The sequence below is a fragment of the Kogia breviceps genome, chromosome 1 (assembly GCF_026419965.1).
Source record: "Kogia breviceps isolate mKogBre1 chromosome 1, mKogBre1 haplotype 1, whole genome shotgun sequence".
NCBI lineage: Eukaryota > Metazoa > Chordata > Mammalia > Artiodactyla > Physeteridae > Kogia > Kogia breviceps.
The window spans coordinates 51,324,691-51,350,586 of record NC_081310.1 but is presented as its reverse complement, the minus strand read 5'-3'; the positions used below and the strand labels follow the sequence as shown (position 1 = coordinate 51,350,586).

The window sequence follows — 25,896 nt, the reverse complement described above, 5'->3', positions numbered from 1 at the left end:
TTATGTTCCAAGTGCAGCCCTAGACACTGGGGCCACAGCAGAGAACAAAGCAGATGAAGTCTCTATAGTTGAACTACTTCTCTGTTTCCCAATCCTGAAAAACAAAAGATGTATATTCAGTTTCGTGGAGAGAGCTCATCTGTGAAACAAGAAAATGCAAATGTTCAGGAAAAAAATGTCTTTGGGGTACCTTTTGCATCTACTCTGTGACCCATGTGGTTTAAAAACTTACTAACTTGGGGAGAGGAAATGTTTCACAAAAACATATTTGAGAACAACACCTAAAATCACATGATATAGTGTTAAAGGTGTACGTATTGACCTAAGTGCTACAGGAATTAAAAGAACAGAGGTTCATTGATGGGAAAGGCAGAAGAGGAAGCCAATTGGGGGAAATGTTTTTATAGTTAACAATAGCTTCTATTTATTGAGCATTTTCTAAGTGCCAGGAGCACTGCTAAGCCAACTATCATGTGTTGATTCACTTGATTCTCACAAAACACTGCAAGGAAACTCCTACTATTTTCTCCGTTTTTATAATGCACAGAGGAGTTAAATAACTTGCCCAAGATCACAGAGCAGTAACTGACAGAACTGAGCTTTAACCCAGGGAATCTGGTCCAGAGTCTGATTGCTTAAACAATACACTATTGCCTCTCAGCATTCTTACAAGTTCATGTTAACTCATGGCTAGGAGCAGACAATCCTCCACGTGTGCCAATGATGACACAGTGGTTTCCTAGAAGTGAATCAGGATCCAATGGAGAGAGGAGAGATGATTCTCCATGCCTACGTTTCCACCACACACCCTCTCTCTTCCACTGGTGACCAACCACTGGCAGCAGGTAGAAGGATGGACAGCACAGCCGGAGCCCTGGCAGGACGCTAGGGACTGGGCTGGCTAGGGCAGTGCTGCAGCAGCACCTGTGGTGGCCACAGTGTCTTCGCTCCTCAGCCCAACTCTGCTCCACCAGCTGCTGTGCAGCCTTGGGTCACAACACTACACCAATCTGAGCTTCAGCTTCACATGTTTATGAAACACCATGTTTGACAAGGTGATCATTTCCTGGTCTGCTGCTCTATTCCACTCTATGGGTAGTGGAGGGAGGCTAAAGGTAGCAGGACAGTCTAGAATGCAAAACTCCATCCACTAAAGGATCCGATTTCAGCCACTCTGCCAAAAGCTACTGTCTTGACAACAGTTTACTATAATTTAGAACCAGCTCCGAGTGAGGGGGTGGGAACATACCAAGCACAGGGTTAAACCAGTGACCTGATCATTTCTCTTCTCACATTCACAACACCAGAAAGCAGCTACAGAGGATTCGAATGGAGCAAATCCCTTAATCTTTCAAATTCTTTTTCCTAATTTGCTAGAACAGCCAAGGATGGGGTGGAGCTTGCACTTGTGAATAAAAGGTTCTGCTTCATTGTCCCCACGCAGGAGAGCATGGCCAAGCGAGTTGCAATTGTGGGAGCTGGGGTCAGTCGCCTGGCCTCCATCAGGTGCTGTCTGGAGGAAGGACTAGAGCCCATCTCCTTCGAGAGGAGCGATGACCTTGGGGGGCTGTGGAGATGCACCGTAAGTGGGGCTTCGACAGCTTTGTTGTGTGTCCGTTGGAAAAGGGCTGGACTGGTGCAAAAAGAGATTGAATTTCTTCCACAAGGGCTGGCACCCATAGGCGCCAGAAACATCTGCTGAACAGGTGGACAGAAAGGGCCATTGAAAATGACTTTTTTTAAAAAAAGAAGCAGGGAATAGCCTGAATTTGGGTGGAAGGTGCATCAGCCACCTTGCAAACTTCATCCGGGGCCAAGAGGAATAAAGATGCCTATGAAGCGTAGAAGAGAATGGAATGTCTGGGACAAGGCAGGAAAGCTCAGGACAAGCAGGGCAGGAGCAGAACCTGGGGGTCAGAAGCAAGAGACCCCAGTGCTGGGGGCAAAGGTATAAACACAGCACAGGAATTTCTGCCTCTGCCTGAAGACTGAGCTGCTTATACATGCTTCTTTTTCCAGCTCTGCTCTATCTGAAGTAAAGCGACACAAGACTCAGTGTAGGATGAGTCCTATACTCGAGGTCTTGCTGTCCAGGCAATTCCAATCCATGTCAAGAACAATCAGAAGTGAAGGATGTGAGGAGTTTGGAGACTTTTTTGTTGCCTGAGCAAAAAAAAAAAAAAAAATATTCTCAGGGCTACAGTATGGATTGGAGAGGGAAAGGGGGTGAGGTAGGAGGAAAGGCAACTATAAAGACCACCCTTGACTGGCCTGGGGTCCAGGGAAATGACAGGGGCCCTGCTGGAGGCCACTGAAACCCTGTGAGCTCCACAGCTCAGCCAGGGAGTCATTTGCATCAGATCTCCCCAAACCTATTTTCCCTTCTTCTCAGGAGAGCAGGAATATATCCCATGAGCTTTAAATGTGCTAAGGAGAAAGCAGTCAGGAAGAGTGAAAAGGAACAAGGTGTCAGATATCCTGGCCTCAGAGTCCTAAGGGACTAAAGAAAGCAACACTTAGCATTCCCTTATTATAGAAGGGTAGAACTTACAACAGGAATAAAGTAATTATTTTCTAATTCAGTGAGCAAAGCTCCAGAGAGGCCAAGGTTCCTAGTTTAGTCCCAGCATAGACCAGCTTGGTTCACATAAAGAAGAACTGCATATCTTGAAATGTGTCCAACCACCAAATGTGACCGTCAATGCACAGAGACCTCCCCAAGGGGCCCAGGGAAAAAAGAACATCTGTTCCCATGATTCAAACCACATACATTCTGAAAGGGGAGCAGAAACCTGACACAAATGCCATAACTCTAGCCTCTCATGCCCATTGAAAACATTGCTAATCAAACACTATACCCTTCCCCCAATGAGCCTCAGAATCCTTCTTAACACAGTATTCCAGATAAGTACTACTACTCCATTGGGGTTGAGGGTTAGCTTCTAAGATAAAACTGCCAGAGTAGAGTTATTTGGTTAAAGCACTCTCAATCAAAGCAAAAAGTAAGCCCAGAGACCTTGGCATACCAGACAAAAATGCTCCTAATATAAATCACAGATACCCAATTATTAACACACACACACAAAAAAAACTATTAATGTAAGAATCAAGAGAAATGAGTTCTAAATACAGCTGTGCCCAACTGGCTGTGTGACTAGGCAGGCCAAACACCTATGCAGAAAGCGCTGTGAGGGAAACAAAAATGAGAAACAGTCATCCTGCCTTAGGGAGCTGTCAGTCTGATGGGAAAAGGGCAGGATCTTGTAAGTCAGAAACAGTGCTATGGGTATTTAGGTGAGGTCAGGATTACATTCACTTGAGGGAAGCCAAGAAAGGCTGCATGGAGGAAATGGTGTGTGGGGGACTTCAAAGGATTTCAACAGGCAAATGAGATTGAGTGGGAGATGCCAGGGAGGAAACCGTAAAAGAAAAGGTACTGGGCATGCTTGGAAAATAAAAAGCTTATTGGTGTGAAATAATGAAAGGGGAGGAAAGTGACTGAATGTTTGGGCAAGGGATTCGTACTCAATTTAGAAAGCAATGGATGATGAGCAAAATTAAGATGTCTTTCTGTTGTTGTTGTGTTTGTTTTGTTTGCATGATAGGAAGACCCATATATGTTTACAGGTAAAGAGAAAATATCTGGATGATAGGAAATGATTGAATGTGTAAGCCCAAATTGAGACAAGGTCCTGGCAGAAAAAGGAAGAAGTGGAATTGCAGGCCCAAGTGGAAGGATTTGCCTTGGAAAAGTGGAGAGGCACACTTTCCTCAGAGACAGGAGGGGAAGGAAAAAGAAAAATAGAGGCCCTTGTGAGGCATGTGATAGGACATCAAAAGGATGAGAAAGAGAGTGACCCAGCAGGAGCCTAAGTAAAATGGTACCCAATTAACAAGTTGTTTCGTTCCCCATTACCTCATCCGTAAAGTAAGAACACAGAGTCAGTTTAAAAAATAGATAAAAGCTAAATTACTAGGTCCTGGGAGGCAGGAAAAACCATCCCCACCTTCATTCAGCAGCCCCCTCTTGACACAGCAGCCTCTTTAAGGCACCTCTGTACTACCTTGAGATTCCTCTAAAGCCTGATTGAAAATCTCTAAACTAAGTGACCTTAAAGGGGACTTCCAGCTCTAACATGCTATGAGTCTCCTGGGTCTTTCTAGAGACATCCCTTCCCCCTTCTACCCCAGCAGATACATACACACACACACACACACACACACACACACACACACACACGCACGCACGCACACACACACACCACGAAAGATTTTTAGAGGTGTCTTTGCAGTCAAAGCAAGTGGCCCATTCAAAACCTGCAGAATTAGAGAGTCTGCTCAGGCAAGGGCTGTGCTTACCAGAAAATGTACAAGGGGGATCCTTAGTGCCTGTTCTGGGTGAAAGGGGCCATAATGCAAAAATAGGCAAACTGCAGAAACCCAATAAAATACATACGGAGAAGGTTTCCATTTACAAATAGAGAGATTCCCCCAACATTACAGAGATTATAAACTACTGCACTTAATTCAATACTCACATGGGCATAACTCTGGCCTGTTCCAGACCACAGTCTTAAACTGAGAGGAAGCAGACAAAGGTTGCAATGGAAAAGAAAGTCCATCCTTCATTGGGGCAGGGGAGGGGTTGGCATCGTTTAAAAAGAAAAGGGATACATTGATAAAGAACCCACCTGTGACCACCAACTCAAGTGGCAGCAGGAGGTAAGTGTGGAACATCTGTTCCACAACCAACTCTCTCAGGGTCTTGAGAGGAAAGGGAGGCTTAGAACAGTAATGCTATTGGCTGATTATCTCGATTGTAGAGGAATACTTGAAGAAATAAAATGTCAGGAATTGTTCTGTCACTCATAACTAATATTAGTCTTAGAGAATTTTAGTATAGCAAGGAGCCTTGAGAAATAGCCTTAATGTAGAACCACACTGACATCCTCTAGAAGTAATTATACTATGCTGATAGAATCACATTCTGCTTCACCCATCACATCTCTGTAACAATAACCCTCCCTGGAATTATGTGCTTCCTTATGCGCATTGAGGTTTTTTCTTCTGCACATGTAACCTTTCACTTATTCCACATTTATTGAGCACCTACTATGCGCCTTATGCACCACATATTTTTAGATTCAGTGAGGGCAATGATTAAGTGCAATACTTCACCCCCTTAAATCACTAAGGAATTCTTCTTCAGCTATTTCTTCTTTCAGCACGTTAAGCCTGATTCTTACAGGGGCTGAAATGATTTGTTAATTGGGTACCATTTTACTTCTTCTTAAAAGCCTGATTTCTAAAAGTTCAGCAATCTTAGTAGGTTTCCTTTTATTCATATATTAAACAAACATTTCCTGAATTCATATTATATTGGAGGGGATACACCTGACAGGCCCCTAACCTCTTGGGGGTTCCTCGAATCTCCTCTGAGGTTTCCACAGCTCCCCTGTGCTGTAGATCTGAAAACAGATCTACAGACTGTGGACAGATTGTAGACAGTCTGACTCTCCATAGGGAGAGGAAGTGACAAAGTAAAATGTGTTACGGCTGTTCAAAGGAGAAGAAAAGAAGGAAATAATTGTTCTTAAGAACAAGAGCTGAACTTCCCTGGTGGCGCAGTGGTTAAGAATCCACCTGCCAATGCAGGGGACATGGGTTCGAGCCCTGGTCCGGGAAGATCCCACATGCCACAGAGCAACAAAGCCCGTGCGCCACAGCTACTAAGCCCTGCGTGCTACAACTACTGAAGCCCACGCTCCTAGAGCCCAGGCTCCACAACAAGGGAAGCCACCACAATGAGAAGCCCACGCACCATGATGCAAAGTAGCCCCCACTCACCACAACTAGAAAAAGCCCGCACACAGCAACGAAGACCCAATGCAGCCAAAAAAGAAAAAACAAAAGAACAAGAGCTGTGAATGCCATGCATTGAGAAAATGTCTCTATGTATCTACATAGGAGTGAATTTTATTATCATTTTATATCTATTTTTTTCAATGAGAAAGGAGAAACCTCTGACCTGATAAAGGTTTCTTCCCATTGCCTATAATCCTCTCTGGAGGACACAAAGCTTAAAGTAAATTTCCACAGTAATTGTAGAAGAAGAATATTTCTACAGTTAACATTTTCTGAGAGCTTACCAGGCACTGTTCTAAATGCATTAGAACTATCATTTCATTTTATCTTAGGGCCTATGTAGTATTGTTATTCCTATTTATAGAAGAGGGAACTGAGACACAAAGAGGTTAAGAAAATTCCCAAGGTCACCCAGCTAAAAATGTAGAGCTTGAATATGAACCCAGGCTGTCTTGACTCCATGGTCTGTGCTGACAAGAACTATACTCCATGCATTTCCAGAGTCTGTGCCACAGATCAGGAATAAGGGCAGGCAAATCCTGGACTGTCCATGGAATCCCATGAAGTATTCTAGTGAATATGATGTCTTTCCCAAGTGGACCAGGAAGCCAAAAACCCCTCCATTCTTGCCTTTATTATTTTTCCCCTCTGTACAATCCATCTCCCTTCCCCTCTCATTCAGTTTTACCTTCAAGACAAAAATCTTTCCCCTAAGTGCCCCCGTCAATTCTCAGGAAAAATGTGCTTCCACATACAGAGTGCCACACAGAGGGTAACTGGCACACACACAGAGACAATGCCAAGAGTGCCAGCAGCCGGGGGTCCCAGCAGGGCCTGAGAATCACTGGGGCAGTTTGTTCACTGAGGCAAACACTGGAGGGGAGGGCTTAGGACCTGCAAACCCCATTCAGAAGTGGCATGGACTCATACTCTCCGTATATATCTGAAACACTCCAGACCTTGTATTTTACCAGGAGAAACAATCAGTGGGAGGAAAGAGAGACAGAGTAAAGTGGTGTTGGATTCCATCCTAAAGGCCAGGTTTCCATACTAAGCTACAGTTTCTCTTCAGCTGGCATCTGTGATACATTACTTCACATTAGGCTTCATTGTTTCCTGGAAGGTTTTTTCTTCCTGCCTTTACACTTATTTTCCTAAATTCTGCACAGCAGTTGTTGTTGTTGTTTTTTCTATTTTTGTTTGTGGGTTCATTTGTTTTAAGGTCCCCATGGTTCCCTGACTTAGCCAATTCCAATAAGTCTCTACTACTCTTTGATTTTTAAACATGCCATTATAAAATGTTTTAAATTTTTTTGAACTACTTTTATGGAAATCTTTACAACATGATACTATGCACATCTCTACCCCCCTTTTAACAGTATGTATTCCAAATTTAGCCTTTTATTGTTGTTAACTAGAAATTGGCGCTTTTAACAAAGTATTATTTACAATGTGATGCTCTCAGATGCCAGAGAAAAGTGAGGGAGCTTTGGTCATACACAAACTGACCCCAGAATGTTTATAACTGATGTTTTTCTCCTTTTATTATAGTTTCTTCCCCTTCTGTTTGCTCTCACTTCTCAATATTACAGCTCTTTAGAGCTATATCCATTCTCTTTTTCCTATAACCCAGAGGACACTTGATCGCTTTTAACTACACCAAACCAGCACTAAATTTAGTTCTAATACCTGGCTTCAAGTTTAAGGATGTTCTAAATCTGTTTTGTCCAATAAGGTAGCCACCAGCCACATGTAACTGTGGAATGCAGTTGATACGACTAAGGAACTGAATTTTTTATTTAATTTAGTTTTAATTCATTTTAATTTTAAAACCAATACTCAATTCAGTTATTGGAGAATTTTAAACTGTATTTGTTAACAATTTGGGTATGTAAATCCACTTTTTCAAGTGAAAATTTAGCATTTGGATCCAGATATGTAAAATATATACTAGATTTAGAAGACATAATATGAGAAAAAAGTTTTAATACTTCATTAATAATTTTTATATTGATTACATGTTGAAATTATAAAAATTTGGATATATTGAATAAAATAAAATATATGATTAAAATTAATTTCATCTGTTCCTTTTTACCTTTTTTAATGTGGCTATTGGAAATTTTTAAAGTGCATGTGTGGCCTGCATCATATTCCTATCAGGCAAGACAGCTCTAAAGTCTTGTTATTCAAAGCATGGTCCGTGACCCAGCAGCATCTGCATAGGAGCTTGTGAGAAATACAGAATCTCAGGCTCACCCAGACCTCCTAAGTCAGCATCTACATGTCAATAAGATTGCCCGAGCAATTCTTAACAAGATTTAGAAGCACAAATCTAGAGAGCTGTGCTTCTCAAACTGTGGAGAAGAATCAGGTTTGTTTTAATTTCCAAGAAATTACAGACAATCATATTTGTAAAATATAATAAAATGAACTATTAGAAAGGTGAAAATTAAACAAAGAAAAATTTCAAAACATAAATTCAAACTTCTTTGAAAGTGTGCACAAGGCAATTACTATAGAGAATCACTATTACATTTGTAACTTTTTGCTAAACAAAACCATATGTGTGAAATACCAGTTCTCCATATTAAACACCTGTAGGCACACTTTCACTACACATTGTACATATTAATACTTAAGGTTTATAATGTAATAATTAAGCTTGCTTCTTGTTTGTCATTTTATCTAATCTGGGCTGGACGGATGAGAGCACTCCTCCCAAGAGATAACATATATCTAAACTGTTTCTAAATTTTGTTTAACAACACACATAGTAGAGAAATGAGGTTCACAGAATATGAGAATGGAATGGAAGAAAATATTTTAAAGAAACCTTAGCAAGCTCAGGATATTCATTGTTTTAACTGCTATCCAAAATAAAGCAAGTAGTGCCATATTTTTAAAATTACACTTCAGTCCTTTATCAGTAGTCAGTTCTGATCATATATTCTGTAAAATTATAAGCGAATATCAATTATCTTTCAATGAAAAAAACAATTATAGCTTTTATGCACTTTTGGAAAACAGTTTTCAAACTAGCCTTAAAATGTTACACATTGGGGACTTCCCTGGTGGCACAGTGGTTAAGAAACTGCCTGCCAATGCAGGGGACACGGGTTCGAGCCCTGGTCCGGGAGGATCCCACATGCCACAGAGCAACTAAGCCCGTGCATCACAACTGCTGACCCTGTGCTCTAGAGCCCGCAAGCCACAGCTACTGAGCCCATGTGCCACAATTATTGAAGCCCGCGTGCCACAACTACTGAAGCCCACGCGCCTAGAGCCCGTGCTCCGCAACAAGAGAAACCACCACAATGAGAAGCCCACTCACCGCAACTAGAGAAAGCCCACACGCAGCAACGAAGGCCCACACAGCCAAAAATAAATAAATAAATACATTTTTAAAAATTAATCTTAAAAAAAAGTCGTACACTGTAATGTAGTCTTACCCGCATTACTAGTATTCAGTTCAAATCACACACAACTCATCACGTGACGTAGACAAAACCAAGACTGATCTATGTCCCGTTCATCACAAAGGAGTCCACATGCCTGGATACTGAGCTATAAAAGTTTCTAGATGCTTACTCTCACCTTCTGTACTTATATTGTCATAGACTGGTAGTAAAAAGTTCATATCGGTCTGGCTCTGCTGACTACCTCTTTGCTTCTTTTAAAAAAAAAATTTTTTTTTTTTAATTTGGTTGTGCCGGGTCTTAGTTGAGACATGCGAACTCTTTGTAGTTGTGGCATGCATGTGGGATCTAGTTCCCTGACCAGGGATCAAACGGGGGCCCCCTGCATGGGGAGCTCAGAGTCTTAACCACTGCGCCACCAGGGAAGTCCCTACATCTTTGAATAGCACTGCTTTAGATCTTCCTACAGAATGAAAGATCAAGATTTAAATAGTCATCTTTCTCAGAAGCCATTTAGATTCCAGTTTTCTAGATTTATTCTGGATAAATGGGGCTGTCATACGTGGAGTCACAAATAAGCAAGATTAGGTGAACTCATCAGTTGATGAGATTGGTATCATTAATTCAAACTACAAAGGTATGTTTATAATTTTATTTTCTGTTATCACTACATATTTCATACAGATCTAGACTCAAACCTTTTGAGGGAACAAAGTAAGTCCTCTCCATATGTGAGGTTTACGTTCACATTTCTACTTGTTCACACAAATAAAATAATTTTTGTTTTACGGGAAAAAAGAACTATACATATACAAGATGGTAAACAATATTAAAATACTAAGGACTTTCCCACTGAAATTAGAACAATTCTTTATAATACATCTAAAAGACAGAGGCAATGTACATACCTAAATGAATAACTAAAACTTCCCACTATTCAACCTTGTAGTAGCTGTCTGAGATGTTGCTATTTGCTAGCTACCCAAGTCAAAACTGGAGTGGGAAATTGTTTAGTGTTTTGCCATGCTCACAGTTGTCCAGTATGGAAACCTTTGACCTGCTTCCTCTCCCAAACCTTAAAACCAAACAGTTTCACAATCCTGTGCATTCTACCTTTCTGCTACCCAAGAAATCCCATCTCTCTCAGTCTCAACTGCCACTGCCTTTGCTCAGTTCCTCATGGGCAATCGCATGGATTTGTGTTCCAGGTTCTTAACTAGCCTCATTTCCTTCCTTTCCAGATCCCTCTAAGTTATCTTTTGTAGAACAAGAATTATCTTTTCAAAATTTAATATGAATCACTTCCATGAATTTCTATGAAATTCAAATTCCTTAACTTCAGATACAAAATCCTTCGTAATCTGAACCCCCTTTCTCCATAATCCTTTCAACAATACCTCATGAAACCAAAGCAATCGTTCATCATCTAGATACTACTTCCTGGCTCTGGTGTATTTCCATATTCTCCTGTATTTTGCAGTGATGCTGTGTGAATCTGGACAGGTGAGTTTATCCCAGGCTTATCAGCATGTAATAAATGAAATTGTAATTCTGATCACTATGATGATATTCATCATCTTTCAAGTAAGTACAGGATAGCAAATTCCATTAGAAAGTAGCAGGTAGCATATGTCTAAAAATTAACATCCATTTCATATGTGTGCATGCACATGCACACATGCATACACACTCATGTGCATGCACTGTTTTGTACAGGAACATGCTGAAGAAGGCAGAGCCAGCCTCTACAAGTCCGTGGTTTCCAACAGCTGCAAGGAGATGTCTTGTTACCCAGACTTTCCATTCCCAGAAGATTATCCAAACTATGTGCCAAATTCTGTATTCCTGGAATATCTCAAAATGTATGCAAACCAGTTCAACCTTCTGAAATGCATTCAATTCAAGGTAAGAAAGGCACAAAACATCAGTTAGTAGTCAGGAAGTGTTTCCTACCTATTCTCTATTATCTCTCTCTACCCTAGGTTCTGTAGATGAGATAATGAACTGGCAAGATTGCTGACACCAGGTTGGATTCCTTTTCCCCTTTTACTTACAACCACCCTAAGTAAATCTGGAGATACTTTGTCTAAGGATTCGTATGTATAAACTTTTAGTTTGCAATGCTTACAACCAAGTATCCAAATGGACCTTAAAATTTTCAAACCAGATTTTCAATTTGGGCCAAATGCCTATACACAGGGACATTGAGAAATTCCTGTCAGCTCCTGGCTACTCTCTTTTTACCATCCCTTTATATGAATGGATATGTGCACTGGCCTATACACAAGAGAATGTCACTATTAGAAGGAAATCTTTTCTAGATATCTTAGGGAATAGAAAAATCTTTGATATTTTCTCATTGGCCATACCTCCCTCCCTTCCCATTTCAGAGGACAGAGACAGGAGGTAGGTAGAAGGACAAAGACAAATAAATATATCCTCTTTCTCCTCTTTCTTTCTTCCTTTTTTCCTTCCTCTGCAAGAAACACATGAAAATCCATGTGTTTCTCTTCTATTACCCTCCCTATCAGAGATGGGGATGATAAGGAATTCATGGAAAATTACACAGAGAAAGTAACATGAATGGAAAGATTGACCAAAACAAGTACCATATAAGATTCACATTCACAACCTTAAAAGTACTCCCGATCAAAATGATGTCACTATCTCGAAAAGATATCTGCACCTCCATGTTCATTACAGCATTATTTACAATGGCCAAGCCATGGAAACAACTGATGGATAAAGAAAATGTGATAGATGTTGGATAGATAGATCGATAGATAGGACAATGGAATATTATTCAGCCATAGTAAATAAGAAGAAAATCCTGTCACTTGAAAACACATGGATGAACCTTGAGGGCATTATGCTAAGTGGAATAAGTCAGACAGAGAAAGACAAATTCTGTATGATCTCACTTATATGTAGAATCAAAAAAACAAACAAACTCATAGAAACAGAGAACAGATTGATGGCTGCCAGAAGTAGATGGGGGATGCGGAAGGGAAATGGGTGAAGGTAGTCAAAAGTAATAGACTTCCAGTTATAAGATAAATGAGTTCTCGAGATGTAATATACAGTATAGTAACTATAGTTAACAGTACTGTATTGTATATTTGAAAGTTGCTAAGAGAGTAGATCTTAAAAGTTCTTATCACAAAAAAATAAATGATAACAATGTGGGGTGATGAATGTTTACTAAACTTGTGGTAATCATTTTACAATATACACATATGTCAAATCATTAGGTTGTACACTTTAAACTTATACGGTGTTAAATGTCAATTATATCTCAATAAAACTGGAGAAAAATAAAAGTACTCCAGTTGTCCAAAGAATATTTCATCCCACTTCCTTATTTTCCAAGGGACAGAATAAAAATAAAACACTACCATAGTCAATGGATATAATCGACAAAATATATATTTAATGCATCAGAATTTCTGAATCTAAAGCATTTCCTTTACTACCTGTTTCCCAAGCCTGTTTCAAAATAACTTTAAAAAACTAGATGTTGGGCTTCCCTGGTGGCGCAGTTGTTGAGAGTCCGCCTGCCGATGTAGGGGACACGGGTTCGTGCCCCGGTCCGGGAGGATCCCACATGCCGCGGAGCAGCTGGGCCCGTGAACCATGGCCGCTGAGCCTGCGCGTCCGGAGTCTGTGCTCCACAACGGGAGAGGCCACAACAGTGAGAGGCCTGCGTACCGCAAAAAAAAAAAAAACCCAACTAGATGTTCACCAAAGTTTTAAGAAAGTACACACGAGCAGCTGTCTGTAAGAGGTTTTGTTTTTCCTTCCTCTCTATACATTCCAAATTTTCAATGATGAACACATTATTTTCAAGATAAAAATAAATTTATTTTGAAAGTTTTTTTAATTAACTGAAAGTTTGTATTTTAAAAAGACAATTACTAATACAAATGTAGAACCCAACAAGCACTTCAAATATTATAAACCAGTGAACCGTTAGGAGGGACTTGAGAAGTCTGTCTTCTTTGAAAACTGAAGAGGAAAGCAAGGCAGCAAAGTCTCTTGGTCAGTGGCTCATTTATGCTTTTAAACTTGACTTGTACATTTCTTTTATATATTTTCTGAATCAGAATCTAGTACCCATGGATATACATGTACTCCATGAGAACAAAAATAGACCACAGTTGACCCTGGAGCAACACGGGGGTGTAGAGGTGCCAACTCTGTCCAGTGGAAAATTCCCATTTCCTCCATTTCCCAGGTGCCTCTGTATCCACAGTTCCACATCCACAGATTCAACCAATTACAAATCCTGTTGTATTGTAATATTTACTATTTTTAAAAATCCACATATAAGTGGACCTCCACAGTTCAAACCCATATTGTTCAAGAATCAACTATATTTGAAATTTAGACAACTCCCAACAAATTCAGCCATAAAGTTAGCACTCTTCAGTAGTCCTCTAGATCTGGGAAAACTTCAACATCATAGTCTATAAGACCTTTCATAAACTAAGATACTTGGGACCAAGTTTACATTTTCAATTATATATTCAATATTATCCGTGTTTCTACTAAAGGAGCTGTTGTAAAGGAACTGTTGTGTATGAGAGCTACACAACAGAAAAATAATTTTTAAAACATAGAAAGACCTAAGTCATAATCTTGGTTCTATCACTTACTGTGAGAATTTGAGGAAATCACTTAAAAATTCTGGACCACACCACCTCTCTTAAATACCCCTCTACAACTCGAAGTTTAGAATACTTCCATCCAGGAAATTATGATCAATCTGATAGTCCAATGTGATTTCTAGGGTTATGCTTATTAATTATGTTTCGTCTGTTCTCTAGAACATTTGAAATGTCAATTGGCACGTCAGCCAGGAGGCCCTTACTGGAACCTTGAAAACTATTAACCATGTCTATGATTCTTTTTTCAGACTAAAGTCTGCAGTGTAACAAAACGCCCAGATTTTTCTGTTACCGGCCAATGGGAGGTAGTCACTCTGCATGAAGGGAAGCAAGAGTCAGCCATCATTTTTTTTTTTTTTTTTTCTGTGGTACGCGGGCCTCTCACTGTTGTGGCCTCTCCTGTTGCAGAGCACAGGCTCCGGACGCGCAGGCTCAGCAGCCATGGCTCACGGGCCCAGACGCTCCGTGGCATGTGGGATCCTCCCAGACCAGGGCACGAACCCGTGTCCCCTGCATCGGCAGGCGGACTCTCAATCACTGCGCCACCAGGGAAGCCCGTCAGCCATCTTTGATGGTGTCATGGTCTGCACTAGTTTTCTTACTAACCCATATTTGCCACGGGACTCCTTTCAGGTATACGCTTTTCTGCAAGTGACCTTAGTTTGTCTTATGGGAGCCATCCTTACACTGGATTGGTCTGGAAATAAATTCCTATTGATTCCTCCATTAAACAGTTAAAGTTGTGAGGTAAGAGGGTTTTTTCCCTAACCAGCACTATCTGGACAGTTTTTGGCTTTCATCTGTTTCAAACAACTTATGAGTACCAAAGAGCAGAATGAATAACTACTAAGCAGTTTTATGCTTCACTGAAGTTCAGTGTCCCTCCCTAAGTGACTGGCAGCACTCAGAAAGTCTTCTAAGACTTGGGAGGCCTAGATAAGTTGTGAGCCTCAGCAGTGGTGCATTGACAAAGATGAGTGTAGACGCCACAGAGGTCAATCGGTGAATAAAGGAAAAAGTAACTTGATTTTTGTTTGTTCCTATGAGTCATAGCAATTACCTAGATCAGAGGTTTATGGCACTGGATTAATAGTCAGTAGGGGCATGAGGCTTAGGAGGCAAGTTAAGACATCTTTGTGTCTCAGTTTCTTTATCTGGCTTTTGTAACCATGATTCATGGTAATCTATGTCAAATTTCAATTGGATTACAACTCAGAATAGAAAATTCAATGGTTTGGTTTATTTCATCTGCAGTAAAGGATTCAAAAAGTTAAAACTTTAGGAAATTTTTCTCTGAATCATCTAAATATGACTTGTAGTGATCCCAAGGCTTGGTTCACAATTAACCCATGTACCTCTGATGATACTTTGTCTGCCCTCAGAGGTTACTCAAGTCAGGTCAAGTTAAGATAAAGCATATCCTGAAAACTGCCATAGACTATAATCATTGAATTGGAATGCAGTTCTGTCTTCTTCCTGGTGCAGGAAACTCTTCACCATCCCTGAGAAAGACTCAACAGCCTCTGCTTGAACACATTCAACAATGAACTCTTCCCACCCCACCCTTTTCTTTCCTACAGAGGAAAATCCCTGAGCAGGCAAGGTACTCCAGACTCCCAGGAAGGAGCACCTGGTACAGGATCACTCCAAGAATCCGGAAAATTTCATGACATAGAGAGTACACTGCATTTATTCGGCACCTACAATATATTGCACAAGATGCTAAGAATACAGAGGTGGATAAGACAACACATAGCCTGCATGAAAAGAGTTTTATAGGAGTCCAGTGGAGGAATCACATCTACATATGACCTGGAGTGATAGCAATACTCATTTTACAACAAACTCATGTACCTCCAATGATCCTGGATCTGCTCCCCAGATGTTACTCAAGTCAGGTCAGATTAGGATAAAACATACCTTGAAAGCAATGGAGTCAATGTACTCAGTTTAAATAGGATGAGCTTGGGACCCTGGAGATATACATTCTAGGCTATACAATTAACAAGCTATATAATCTTGGGCTTTCCACTTAACCTTTCTAAGCCTCTGTTTTCTTTCCTAGAAACTGAGGGGTTTGGACCACCTTATCCAATAGAATACATCACAAATCAAGCAAAAAGAACTCTATAGTACTTGCCATCCTTCTCAATATCCATCTTACCAGCCACTACCAATTGGTCACTTAAAATCCGTGGCTAAATTATCGTTAAGGAGCCTTTGAGCACTAAAATTTTATGACTTTAGACTTGAAATGGAGTCCTCCAAATCTCACCATCTCCCTCTCTGCCCCACAGCAGACTTGCTTGGTCTGTACATACACCCTAAGGTAGTTGTTAACCATTACAAAAATTAAATTCATTGAAGTTATTTTAAAATGCATGTCATGAGTTCTGGAGGCAATTCCATAAAAGGTGTTCCAAAATGTCTTAGTAAAAATAATAGGTATTACAGCTGGAATAAATATATAACTTCCCAAGGTAACTAATTTTATTAATTCAGACACCATATGCATTCAGCTGTGTTTACTAACACAACCACTTCACCTAATAAAAGTTCTGGCTCTGTTCTCCTGTAATATAAGTGGGGAAAGTATTAGCCTGGTAGAAGACTCAGCTACAAAGTCTCATTTTTGTCCATTTGTGGTCCAAAAAGCCTTATCCAGTGAGAATATAAGATAATCTAACATTCAGGGATAATTCTATTATTCTCATTAAACTTGTCTGGCTCTCCCTTCGTGGCAGTTCTTGGATCCAGATTGGGTCCCTGTGCTGAGTTAATATTTAAACTTGCTTCCGTCATTGTTAAATTCTAAATGATCTAGATTGTGGTTGGGTTCTAACTGAGATTCATGTTAGATTTCTAATGATTTAAGATGAAGTAAAGAGCTACTAGGCCTTGGTAAGACTATGTGCCACAGCATCCATACTCATCCCCTGAGAATCTAGATGTCTTATCACATTTTCTTAAAAAAAAAAAAAAAAAAGGTTCTTTGTACAGGACGTATTACTTTTTTGATTGTGTTACACAAGCTTGAGTATTTTCCAAAACTCTCCAAACACATCTGATGTTTCAATGAGATTTGGCGTCAACTGTTTGAGATATCTAGCTGGAACAGCAGCTCTAATCCCAGTGTAACTAACATAATCCCTTTTTCTCTGAGCCAACTCTGGCTGACTCAGCAAACCCAGGTTGAGTTACTGTCAGTCACCAAGATGAACCCACAAGGATCTTTTCGAATAGGGACCATATTTTTATTTATTTCCCATGTCATCTAGCACAGGGACAGGAACATAACAGGTATCCAAAAAAGCTTGCTGAATAGAGTGGAAGCACTGACTCATAGTTCCTTTTAACTTCTCTGCTCTTGCTCCTTGCTTGTGAAATGTTCTATATAGATCAAATATTAGTAAATAGAATATTTCTGTCCCATTTATTTCTGTCAAATTTTGAAAGGTAATGACTTCTTATACTTTAGCTTAATAAGTCTTTATGCCATTTTTTTTTTATTAGAGAAAGGTTTATTGAAGGGCAAAGCAAGAATAATGGGTGGCTTATGCTCCAAAACCTTGAACTCCACAATGGTTTGGGGGGGGGGGGAATTTTTTTATAATGCCATGATATTTTAACTTAGTAATCATCTAGTAAGTAAAACTAGAGGTCTATCTAGTGAGATGGAGTAAGTATGTCCATTAAATAAATAATCACCCATTCATTAATTTCTGTACCTTGTAAAATTACGTATTCATGTTTCAGATTTTCTTAAAATTGAGTATGCTATGAAAACAACCTAAATCATCTGTCAAAAGGATGTTATTAACTGAATAACATGTATGTTTCATTCACTAGTCTTATAAATTTTCTATTTGACTTTTTTTTCTATAGGTGTAAATACTTTTAAAGGCCAGTATTTTCATAGATGAGAGTATAAACATCCAGATATATTTAGAGACAAGAGAGTTCTTGTGATTGGAATGGGGAATTCTGGCACAGACATTGCAGTGGAGGCCAGCCACATGGCAAAGAAGGTATTGTTCTTGATGTAACTTAATGAGGAGGTTTATCTTGAGACACATGCCTCAGGCAAACAGTATTTGACACCATGATAACTGAAGAAAGGAAAAAAAATTCCTAAAACACACACACATACGCTAAACAGATTTTTTTCTTGAATGTTCTTAAATGTTACCGTGAATTCCAGGTGTCATTTTTCTTCTAAATCCAACTTCTCTGACTTCCTATTTTTGTCATTTTCCCAGTCAAAAAGAGCTACAGGGGACATCTGTTTTTTACTCAGTCCCATAGGTCAGAAAATTCTGGCAATTTTTCTTGCTAAGATCTCCCATGTGCTCCTTCCTTTCCTTATTGATTGCCACCACCCTCATCAGGTCCATACCACTTCCCACTGAGTCTATTGCATTGTCCTCCTAATAATAATTATGGAAATAGTCAATATTTATTGGGCTTGCTTACTCTGTCCCAAAAATGGCACTAAATGCTTCACTGCATTATCTCAACCAATTATCAAAACAAGCCACAAAGTAGGTACTAGTATCCTTGACTACAGATGAAGAAACTGAGACTTAGAGAAGTTAAATAACATGCCCAAAAGCGTACCACCAGCAGGTGGTAGAGCTAGTCCTCAAATCCTAGTCTCTTCTGTTCAAAGCCCCAGCTCCTAATTCTAACCTGAGTCCCTGCACTCCTACCCCAGTCCATCCCCCAACACACGACAATCCATCCAGAACCCCAACCACCAACAAACAAACCCTCTGAAAAGACTGCTCTCATTATGACACTCATGTTAAAAAAAAACTAACTCCCCCTTACCTAAAAAAATAAAAATCACAATTTGCAGATGTATCTGCCCTGCATTATAGGGGTCTCCATAATCTGGTCCAAATCTGCCATTTTAACTTTATCCCACACTATGTTCCCACATGATCATCAACTGCACGCTGACAGGTCTACTCTGTGCCCTTTCCAGTTCCCAAGTCTCTCTTTTCCTTTTTGTTCACACCATACCCCTCCCTTCTGCAGTGCCCTTTTCTCTTATATTACAATTTAATTTAGATTCCCAGATACCTCAACCCAAGAGAAAATGATCTCTCACTAGTATGAATTTATGTAATAATTGTAATTTACACTCCTCGGTCAGCACTTTTAATTCTTAGTATTGCTAATTACATTTTATGGTATGTATTTTCTTTCCAACTATGCTATAAACTCATTGAGAGCCATTCAGCCAACAAATCAATATTAGTTGTTGAATTCCACTATACCGAATGTTATGCCAGGCATGGGGGATACACTGGAAAACAGAACAATCAAACAAGATTCCCTCTATCATAGAGCATATACTCATGGGGAAAACAGATGTCAAATAAATAAATATAAATAATTAGATCAATAATTGCAAGAGTGGAAACAGCTCTGAAGAAAAAGAATTGGGAGTGTGTTCCCTTCTGGAATTTTCAAAAAGGAACTCGATTGATTGACTGACTAATTGATTGACTTGGAGAGACAGCAATTTGGTGGAATTATCCTAAAGGACGGGAAAGGAGGTTCTGAAGCAAAAATTAACACAGGCCTATCCATGATGACCACCACATGTGGGCAACATATTACTATTTCTGTTTCTCTAACCACTGGAAATTTCTTCAATCTGAAAACATGCTTCGGTACACATCATTTCTATATCGACAAAGAAACTCCCCTTGCTTCAGGATATAATTCATATCTACCAAAATGCCATATCCAATTCTGCATCATGACACAGAGAGGCAGGTGCAAATATGTCTAGTGTCAGAATCACTGATGTGCTCATAGTTCTTGCCACCATACTGCTCCATCATGTTATAAGGTCAAACAGATGTATAATAAAAACACTAACACTGCAGCTGTGGTCACCCCACAGCTGTGGATGCCCCGGTTTGTTGGGAGAAAAACCACGTATTAAATCAGTTGTTTTGTATCTGCAAAGCAACAGATTTTTGACTAATATTTTTTTATTTGTAAACAGTTATACAGACAACTCCTTATTGTATAGGTACTAGAACAACTATTAGCTTAGTGAACTCGGTCAACAGGTAAACGCAAGTAGCCAGATAATCTGTCAAAAGAACAAAAACAAAAAGAACCCACCAAAACTAGTTGTATTGCTGAATTTTACTGTCAGTTCTAACAATGGTTTGTGTCAAAACTCTTTGCAGACAACTTTCAATTGCATCCATGCCCTGTTCTCGTTTACAATTATTAGCATACAAAGTTGTTATCACCTGTTCACTGTCTTCTCACATGAGATTCTAAGCTCACTACAGCCAACCTCAATACATAATTCACCATGGTGTCTAGCACTGAGCCTGGCAGATAAAAAGTGCTCAATAATATGTTCTAAGGCATTTTAATACTCTAGATATTCAAACCATTATCTCAAAAGAATAACTTTAAAGTGGGAGTTAGAGGAGCAAAAACTGTCTTGTCAGGGAGGTATTTTGAGAGTGGCCCACTTTTTGGTGACTTTCAATTCACAAAACTTCTCGAATCTCTGGCAGAGCCAGCCCTGTTCACTGTGTCAAACTGAGTGACCTCTCTGATTGCTTCTAGGTGTTCCTCAGCACCACCGGAGGGGTGTGGGTGATCAGCCAGGTCTTTGACTCAGGCTACCCATGGGACATGGTGCTCATGACACGAATTCAGAACATGTTCAGAAATTCTCTCCCAACTCCAATTATGAATTGGTTGATAGTGAGAAGGATGAACAGCTGGTTCAATCGTGAAAATTATGGCTTAAGACCAGAAGATAGGTAAATATGGAGTTCTGCTGAGAGCTATTAGGGAGAAGGGGCCTCGATCTTTCCAGTGGCATATCCAAACCAGGCAATAATGTGACAACATGACTGAATGTGAAGGAAAATTTCATACAAATTACTTAATCATAATAGCTGTTTTTGAGTGCTTGGTAAGTGAAATTATGTAATACATAATTGTCAACAGCCCTTTAAAGTAAGTAGTATAATCTCCCTTTCATGGTGGGTATGCTAAGGCTTAGGGAAGTTCAGTCACTTGCGAGAGCTCATTTAGTACTAAGTGGGCTCTGTGACCTTGGCAAGTTACATAAACCTCAGCTGCAGCAATCAAAAGGGAATAATTTGTCTATTACTCTTCTGACAAAAGCAACACTTGCCTGTTTCACTGTGTTGGAAAAATTGAATCCTTCCCCATGTCTCTCGAAGGGCAGTGCTTTCTTCTCCTTGTCAAGATGACCTTGATTTTAGTCTTGTCCTTTCAGTTACAAGCCATGACTTATCCCATTAACAAGAACCAAAGGTTTTACTTTCTCATTCATTGAGTCTGTACAATGACATTCCATTACCAGGGTGGCACCACAGTCTGTAGATCCTGTCTGATCTTCCTCCAGATTCCACTCTGCACCAGCAGGGATCAGGTGGTACCCAAGCCACAAGTGATGGCAGGCAGCCCCCCTCCTACTACATGTACTTCATTCCTCTGGTTCTCTTCATCCTTCTCTCATATACCTTGCCCTCTCCCTGCATTTTTTCCTTCCTTTTTTATTCCTACCCTCTTCTACTTCTTAACTCCAGGACTCTTAGGGGTTTAACTCTTTTCACCAGAGCTTTTTCTACCATAAGTTTTAGAATGACAGCCTGAATGGCAGCTATAAAGAATTTTATTTAATCCCATAAACCCTAGAATATATAAAAGGAGACTGGGGAATTGTAATCTCTTCTCTCTCAGATTTAGCTAATCCTTTATCATTTCCAAAGTTCTTAAATATCTACTATTTCACATGTTCTTCGTCCTACCCAATGAACTAAGGATGGCAAATGTTAGTGTCCCTATTTTACAGATGAATAAAAGAAAGCCTACAGGGACCCAATGACTTTCCCAAGCTCTAAGTATAAACATTTGGACACAAAGCCACCCTTACTACCTCCTGCTCCAATGCTCCTTCCATTTTATCATATTGTCTCTTTCTGTGCATTCACCATAAGCCAAAAATGGCTCAGTTTACTTAAAATCATCTTGCTAAGTGTTTGTTTTGTGATTCCAAAGGCACAGGCAGAAAAAGATAATTCTGCCCTTATTCCTTTTAAACACATGCATATTTTCCTTGTATAGTTGCTTCCTAGGAGGAGAGAGTTTCCAGCAGTTCTCAGCAGATATAGAAGTCCCCAGTCTCCCTTGTGGTCCTTCAGCATTCAGCTATCTCTAAAGTGACAGTGAGAGCTGAATGCTGAAATTCAACAAGAGAAGCAGGAGCTAGAGAAAGCTCTGGCCACTTTCTCCTCAGGCTTCTAAACTCTAGTAAATGGTAAGCATATCCCATCATCCTTCTTGGTCATTCATGAATCCACTCCCACAGAGGTAACTTCTCCCAAGACTGGCACCTCCTGCCTAATGGAGGGGAGAGTCCCAGAATGAAAAGAAGGGAAGGAGGAGGGAGGGCTGGCTGACTGGTCCCTGGCAGGTCTCTTCCCCATCCATGTTTATGTCTAGGACACAGCTAAGAGAGCCTGTGCTAAGTAATGAGCTCCCAGGCCGTATCATCACTGGGAAAGTGCTCATCAAGCCAAGCGTAAAGGAGGTGAAGGAAAACTCTGTTGTATTTAACAACACCCCAAAGGAAGAGCCCATTGATATCATTGTCTTTGCCACTGGATACACCTTTGCTTTCCCCTCCCTCGAGGAGACTGTGGAGAAAGTTGAAGATGGCCAGGCATCACTGTACATCTTCCCGGCACATCTGCAAAAGCCAACCCTGGCTGTTATTGGCCTCATCAAACCCTTGGGTTCCATGAAAACCACGGGGGAAACGCAAGCTCCATGGGTTGTTCGGGTCCTGAAAGGCAAGTGCATGAGCGATAGCAGGACGTATATGTTCAGTTTGCCATATTATTTTGGATACTGGAAATTTTGAGGCTTTCCCCAGGTTCTATCTAACACAACATAATTTTTAAAAGCAAAGTCATCTATTGTTCACCAAATTACACTAACACAGTGAATTTGTGTCGTGACCAGCACAAAAGATAAATCATGGATCAAAAAATATCAGCTGTGTCTACCTGTTATTTTGCCTGAATCAACTGGTTCAATTAAAATCAAAAAGTTCAATCAATTGAATGACAAAATTCAGTCAAGCCAGTTGTGAGGGTCTGTCACATCAAGTAAGTAGTGAGATGTTCTGATACTTATCTTTTCAGCTGATGGCTTTATCACCACAGCCATCCACTTAGGCTGCTAGTATTTCTGCCAGAAGAACAGATGACTAGCTGGGTACTAAAAATAAAATATGAGCAGTGGTAAAGTATCTTTACCTGCTAAGTAACCACTGAAACCTAAAGTTAAATTGCATTTTTTATTTGTTTTGCTTTACAGGTGTTAATAAATTACCACCATCGAGCATCATGATAGAGGAAGTTAATGCAAGAAAGAAAAACAAGCCCAGTGGGTAAGTTAAGTACTATGCATTCTTTCTGAATCATAACTAAAACTGGTAAAGCAATAGCAAAGCAAGGTGAGAGTTACATTGGAGAAAAAAGAAGCACCTGAGATTTAGAGAAGAAAAAAAAAAAAAAACACAAAACCCTAGGCCTGTTTAAGGAGAGAGAAGAGAAAGGGAAATTGAGGTTTTAATGTCCCAGACTATCACTTTAGACCATGGTCATCTAGCACCACATGGAGTTCAGATTCTAAACCAAAATATAATTAATCATCATCTACCAGATACTATTCTATACCTTTATCCATAATCAGCAGGCAAGCTGTTGTGTTTATCCGCTCTGACACCAGAAAGTTCTGCTCATTCATTCATTTCAAAAAATCTGTGTTCAGCTCTATTGTTTTTATTCAGATGACTACTCTACTGCAGGAGTCAAAATAGGGCCTATGGGCCAAATCTACCAACTATCTATTTTTCTCGTTTACAATTTAAAATCATTAGAAAGAAGATTTTTTGATATGTGGAAATTACATGAAATTCAAATCACGGTGACATAAGTAAAGTATTATTAGAACACAGCCACACTCATTAATTTACAAATTGGCTAAGGCTGCTTTCGCATTACACCAGCAGAGTTGAATAGTTGAGGTAGAGACCCTAATACGGCCCTCAAAGCCTTAAGTATTTACCATCTAGAACTTCTTGCAGAGTAAGCTTGTTGACACCTTCTCTAGAGGAGAGGTCCCCACTTGTGCTCTGCTCTTTGGCTACCACCAAGGGCCAGAGTTAATGGAAGGGAGATGGCCAGCGAAGAGGGAGTCTTGTCCCTTCCCAACTCCTAATCCTAAAACATCTCTGTTTTATCTGTTTTACTGTTTATCTGTTTCAGACTTTGACATAAATTTTCACTTAAAAAAAAAAAAGGTCTCTGTGGTAGAGTAAAAAAGTTTTAAAATCACTGCATTTAAGAAACATCACTTTTCTCATTCATATGTATTTCCAAAATTCAGTGTTGTTCTACCCTTGTCAAAGTGCTAAATACCAAAATAATAAAAGCACTTTAGGGGTCTCTTCTTCATCCTCAACCTGGGATACAACCTGATCTCCATTATGGAATTCTAGTATAACATAAATCATTAATTAGAACTATGTGATGTAAAAGCTTCTGTCACATAGGTCAGTCAATGATATTAGGGATTAATACCAGCATGACAGGGAATTCCACCCTATGATTTTTGTGGTTTTTCACATTATACAAATCAAGCAATAATTGAGTTCTAGAAAGATTTAGGAATAGTAAAATCATATAAAGTCTTCTTTTCTAGAAATTGCTAATCATTTGACAACAGAACTAAAGTAGTACGAGATCCATTATCAGCATTTGGAGCACCACATGGACAGAGTATATTTTCAAGGAATCCACCTTGTATTTAAATAACACTGTAAGACCATTAGACAGCTATGGGCATGGAGGGAAGAATACAGAAGCCAGTCCAAATTTTGTACCATCATTATTTACTTCTGGCACTTTTACTTGTTCTAAGGTTATCATTATTTAATCTTTTTGTCTTCCCCTTTATCCCAATCTTCCTTTTATAAAGTTTTGGCTTGTGTTACTGCAAAGCTTTATAATCCAATTATATTCCATACATAGATGAACTCCTGACCTATATCGATGCAAAGCCCAACCTGTTCTCTCTGCTCCTGACAGATCCACTCCTGGCTTTGACCATCTTCTTCGGCCCATGCACACCATACCAGTTCTGTTTGACTGGCCCAGGGAAATGGGAAGGAGCCAGAAATGCTATCATGACCCAGTGGGACCGAACATTCTAGGTCACAAAAACTAGAGTTGTACAAGAATCCCCTTCTCCCTTTGCAAGCTTACTTAAACTCTTCAGCTTTCTAGCTTTGCTTGTGGCCATTTTCCTATAAATAAAAGATTACCTAAATGGATTGTCAAAGGCACAGTGTAGATGGACAGTGCTTTGGTTCCCCCATTGCAACAGCATTGCCTTCACGGCTATAAACCATATCTGAGTAGTGAAGGCCACCCCCTGCCCTTCCCTGGATGGCTGGAGGGCCACCGCTGGTATTCCTGAGTGTCTCCCAACTCCACCTGTTTCTAATGCTAGAGGAAGATAACCAAGGTTTCTATGCATTTGAAGGCCGCTGGAAGGTTCAAGTTTCATTTTAGAAGACAGAGTTGTCCCAGACAGCACTCTGAGCATTTAGACCTCTTTTCTATTTTCATAGATCTCAACTAAAACTCCCTATTTCACAAAAGATTTGGTTGTACTAAAATGGTGCTCTTATGATATCAGCTGATTAAAAATAAAAAGAAAGAAACAGCCTAGAATTATTTCAAGTGGTCTTTTATTTTCTTTTTAAGAATTGGGGGAAAGAGAGAAGGGGATAAGGAGCCTATTAATAAAGGCCATAAAAGGATGGGAGGGTTCAATGACTTCGTTGGAGTGTTTAT

The 25,896-nt window shown here is 39.8% G+C and overlaps 1 protein-coding gene and 1 long non-coding RNA gene across 2 annotated transcripts in view; one reads left to right on the top strand and one right to left on the bottom strand.

The window, feature by feature from the left end:
• Window positions 1–25,896, bottom strand: part of LOC131765786 (uncharacterized) — a 307,154-nt gene that overhangs the window by 165,301 nt on the left and 115,957 nt on the right. The window lies entirely within an intron of this gene.
• FMO1 (flavin containing dimethylaniline monoxygenase 1) lies at window positions 1,448–25,349 on the top strand. Its single transcript, XM_059079632.1, is given in 10 exon segments — window positions 1,448–1,582; window positions 11,001–11,189; window positions 14,200–14,285; window positions 14,506–14,584; window position 14,706; window positions 17,837–17,979; window positions 20,558–20,757; window positions 22,472–22,821; window positions 23,351–23,423; window positions 25,016–25,349. Coding segments are annotated over 10 exon segments (1,587 nt in total). The 5' UTR covers window positions 1,448–1,450.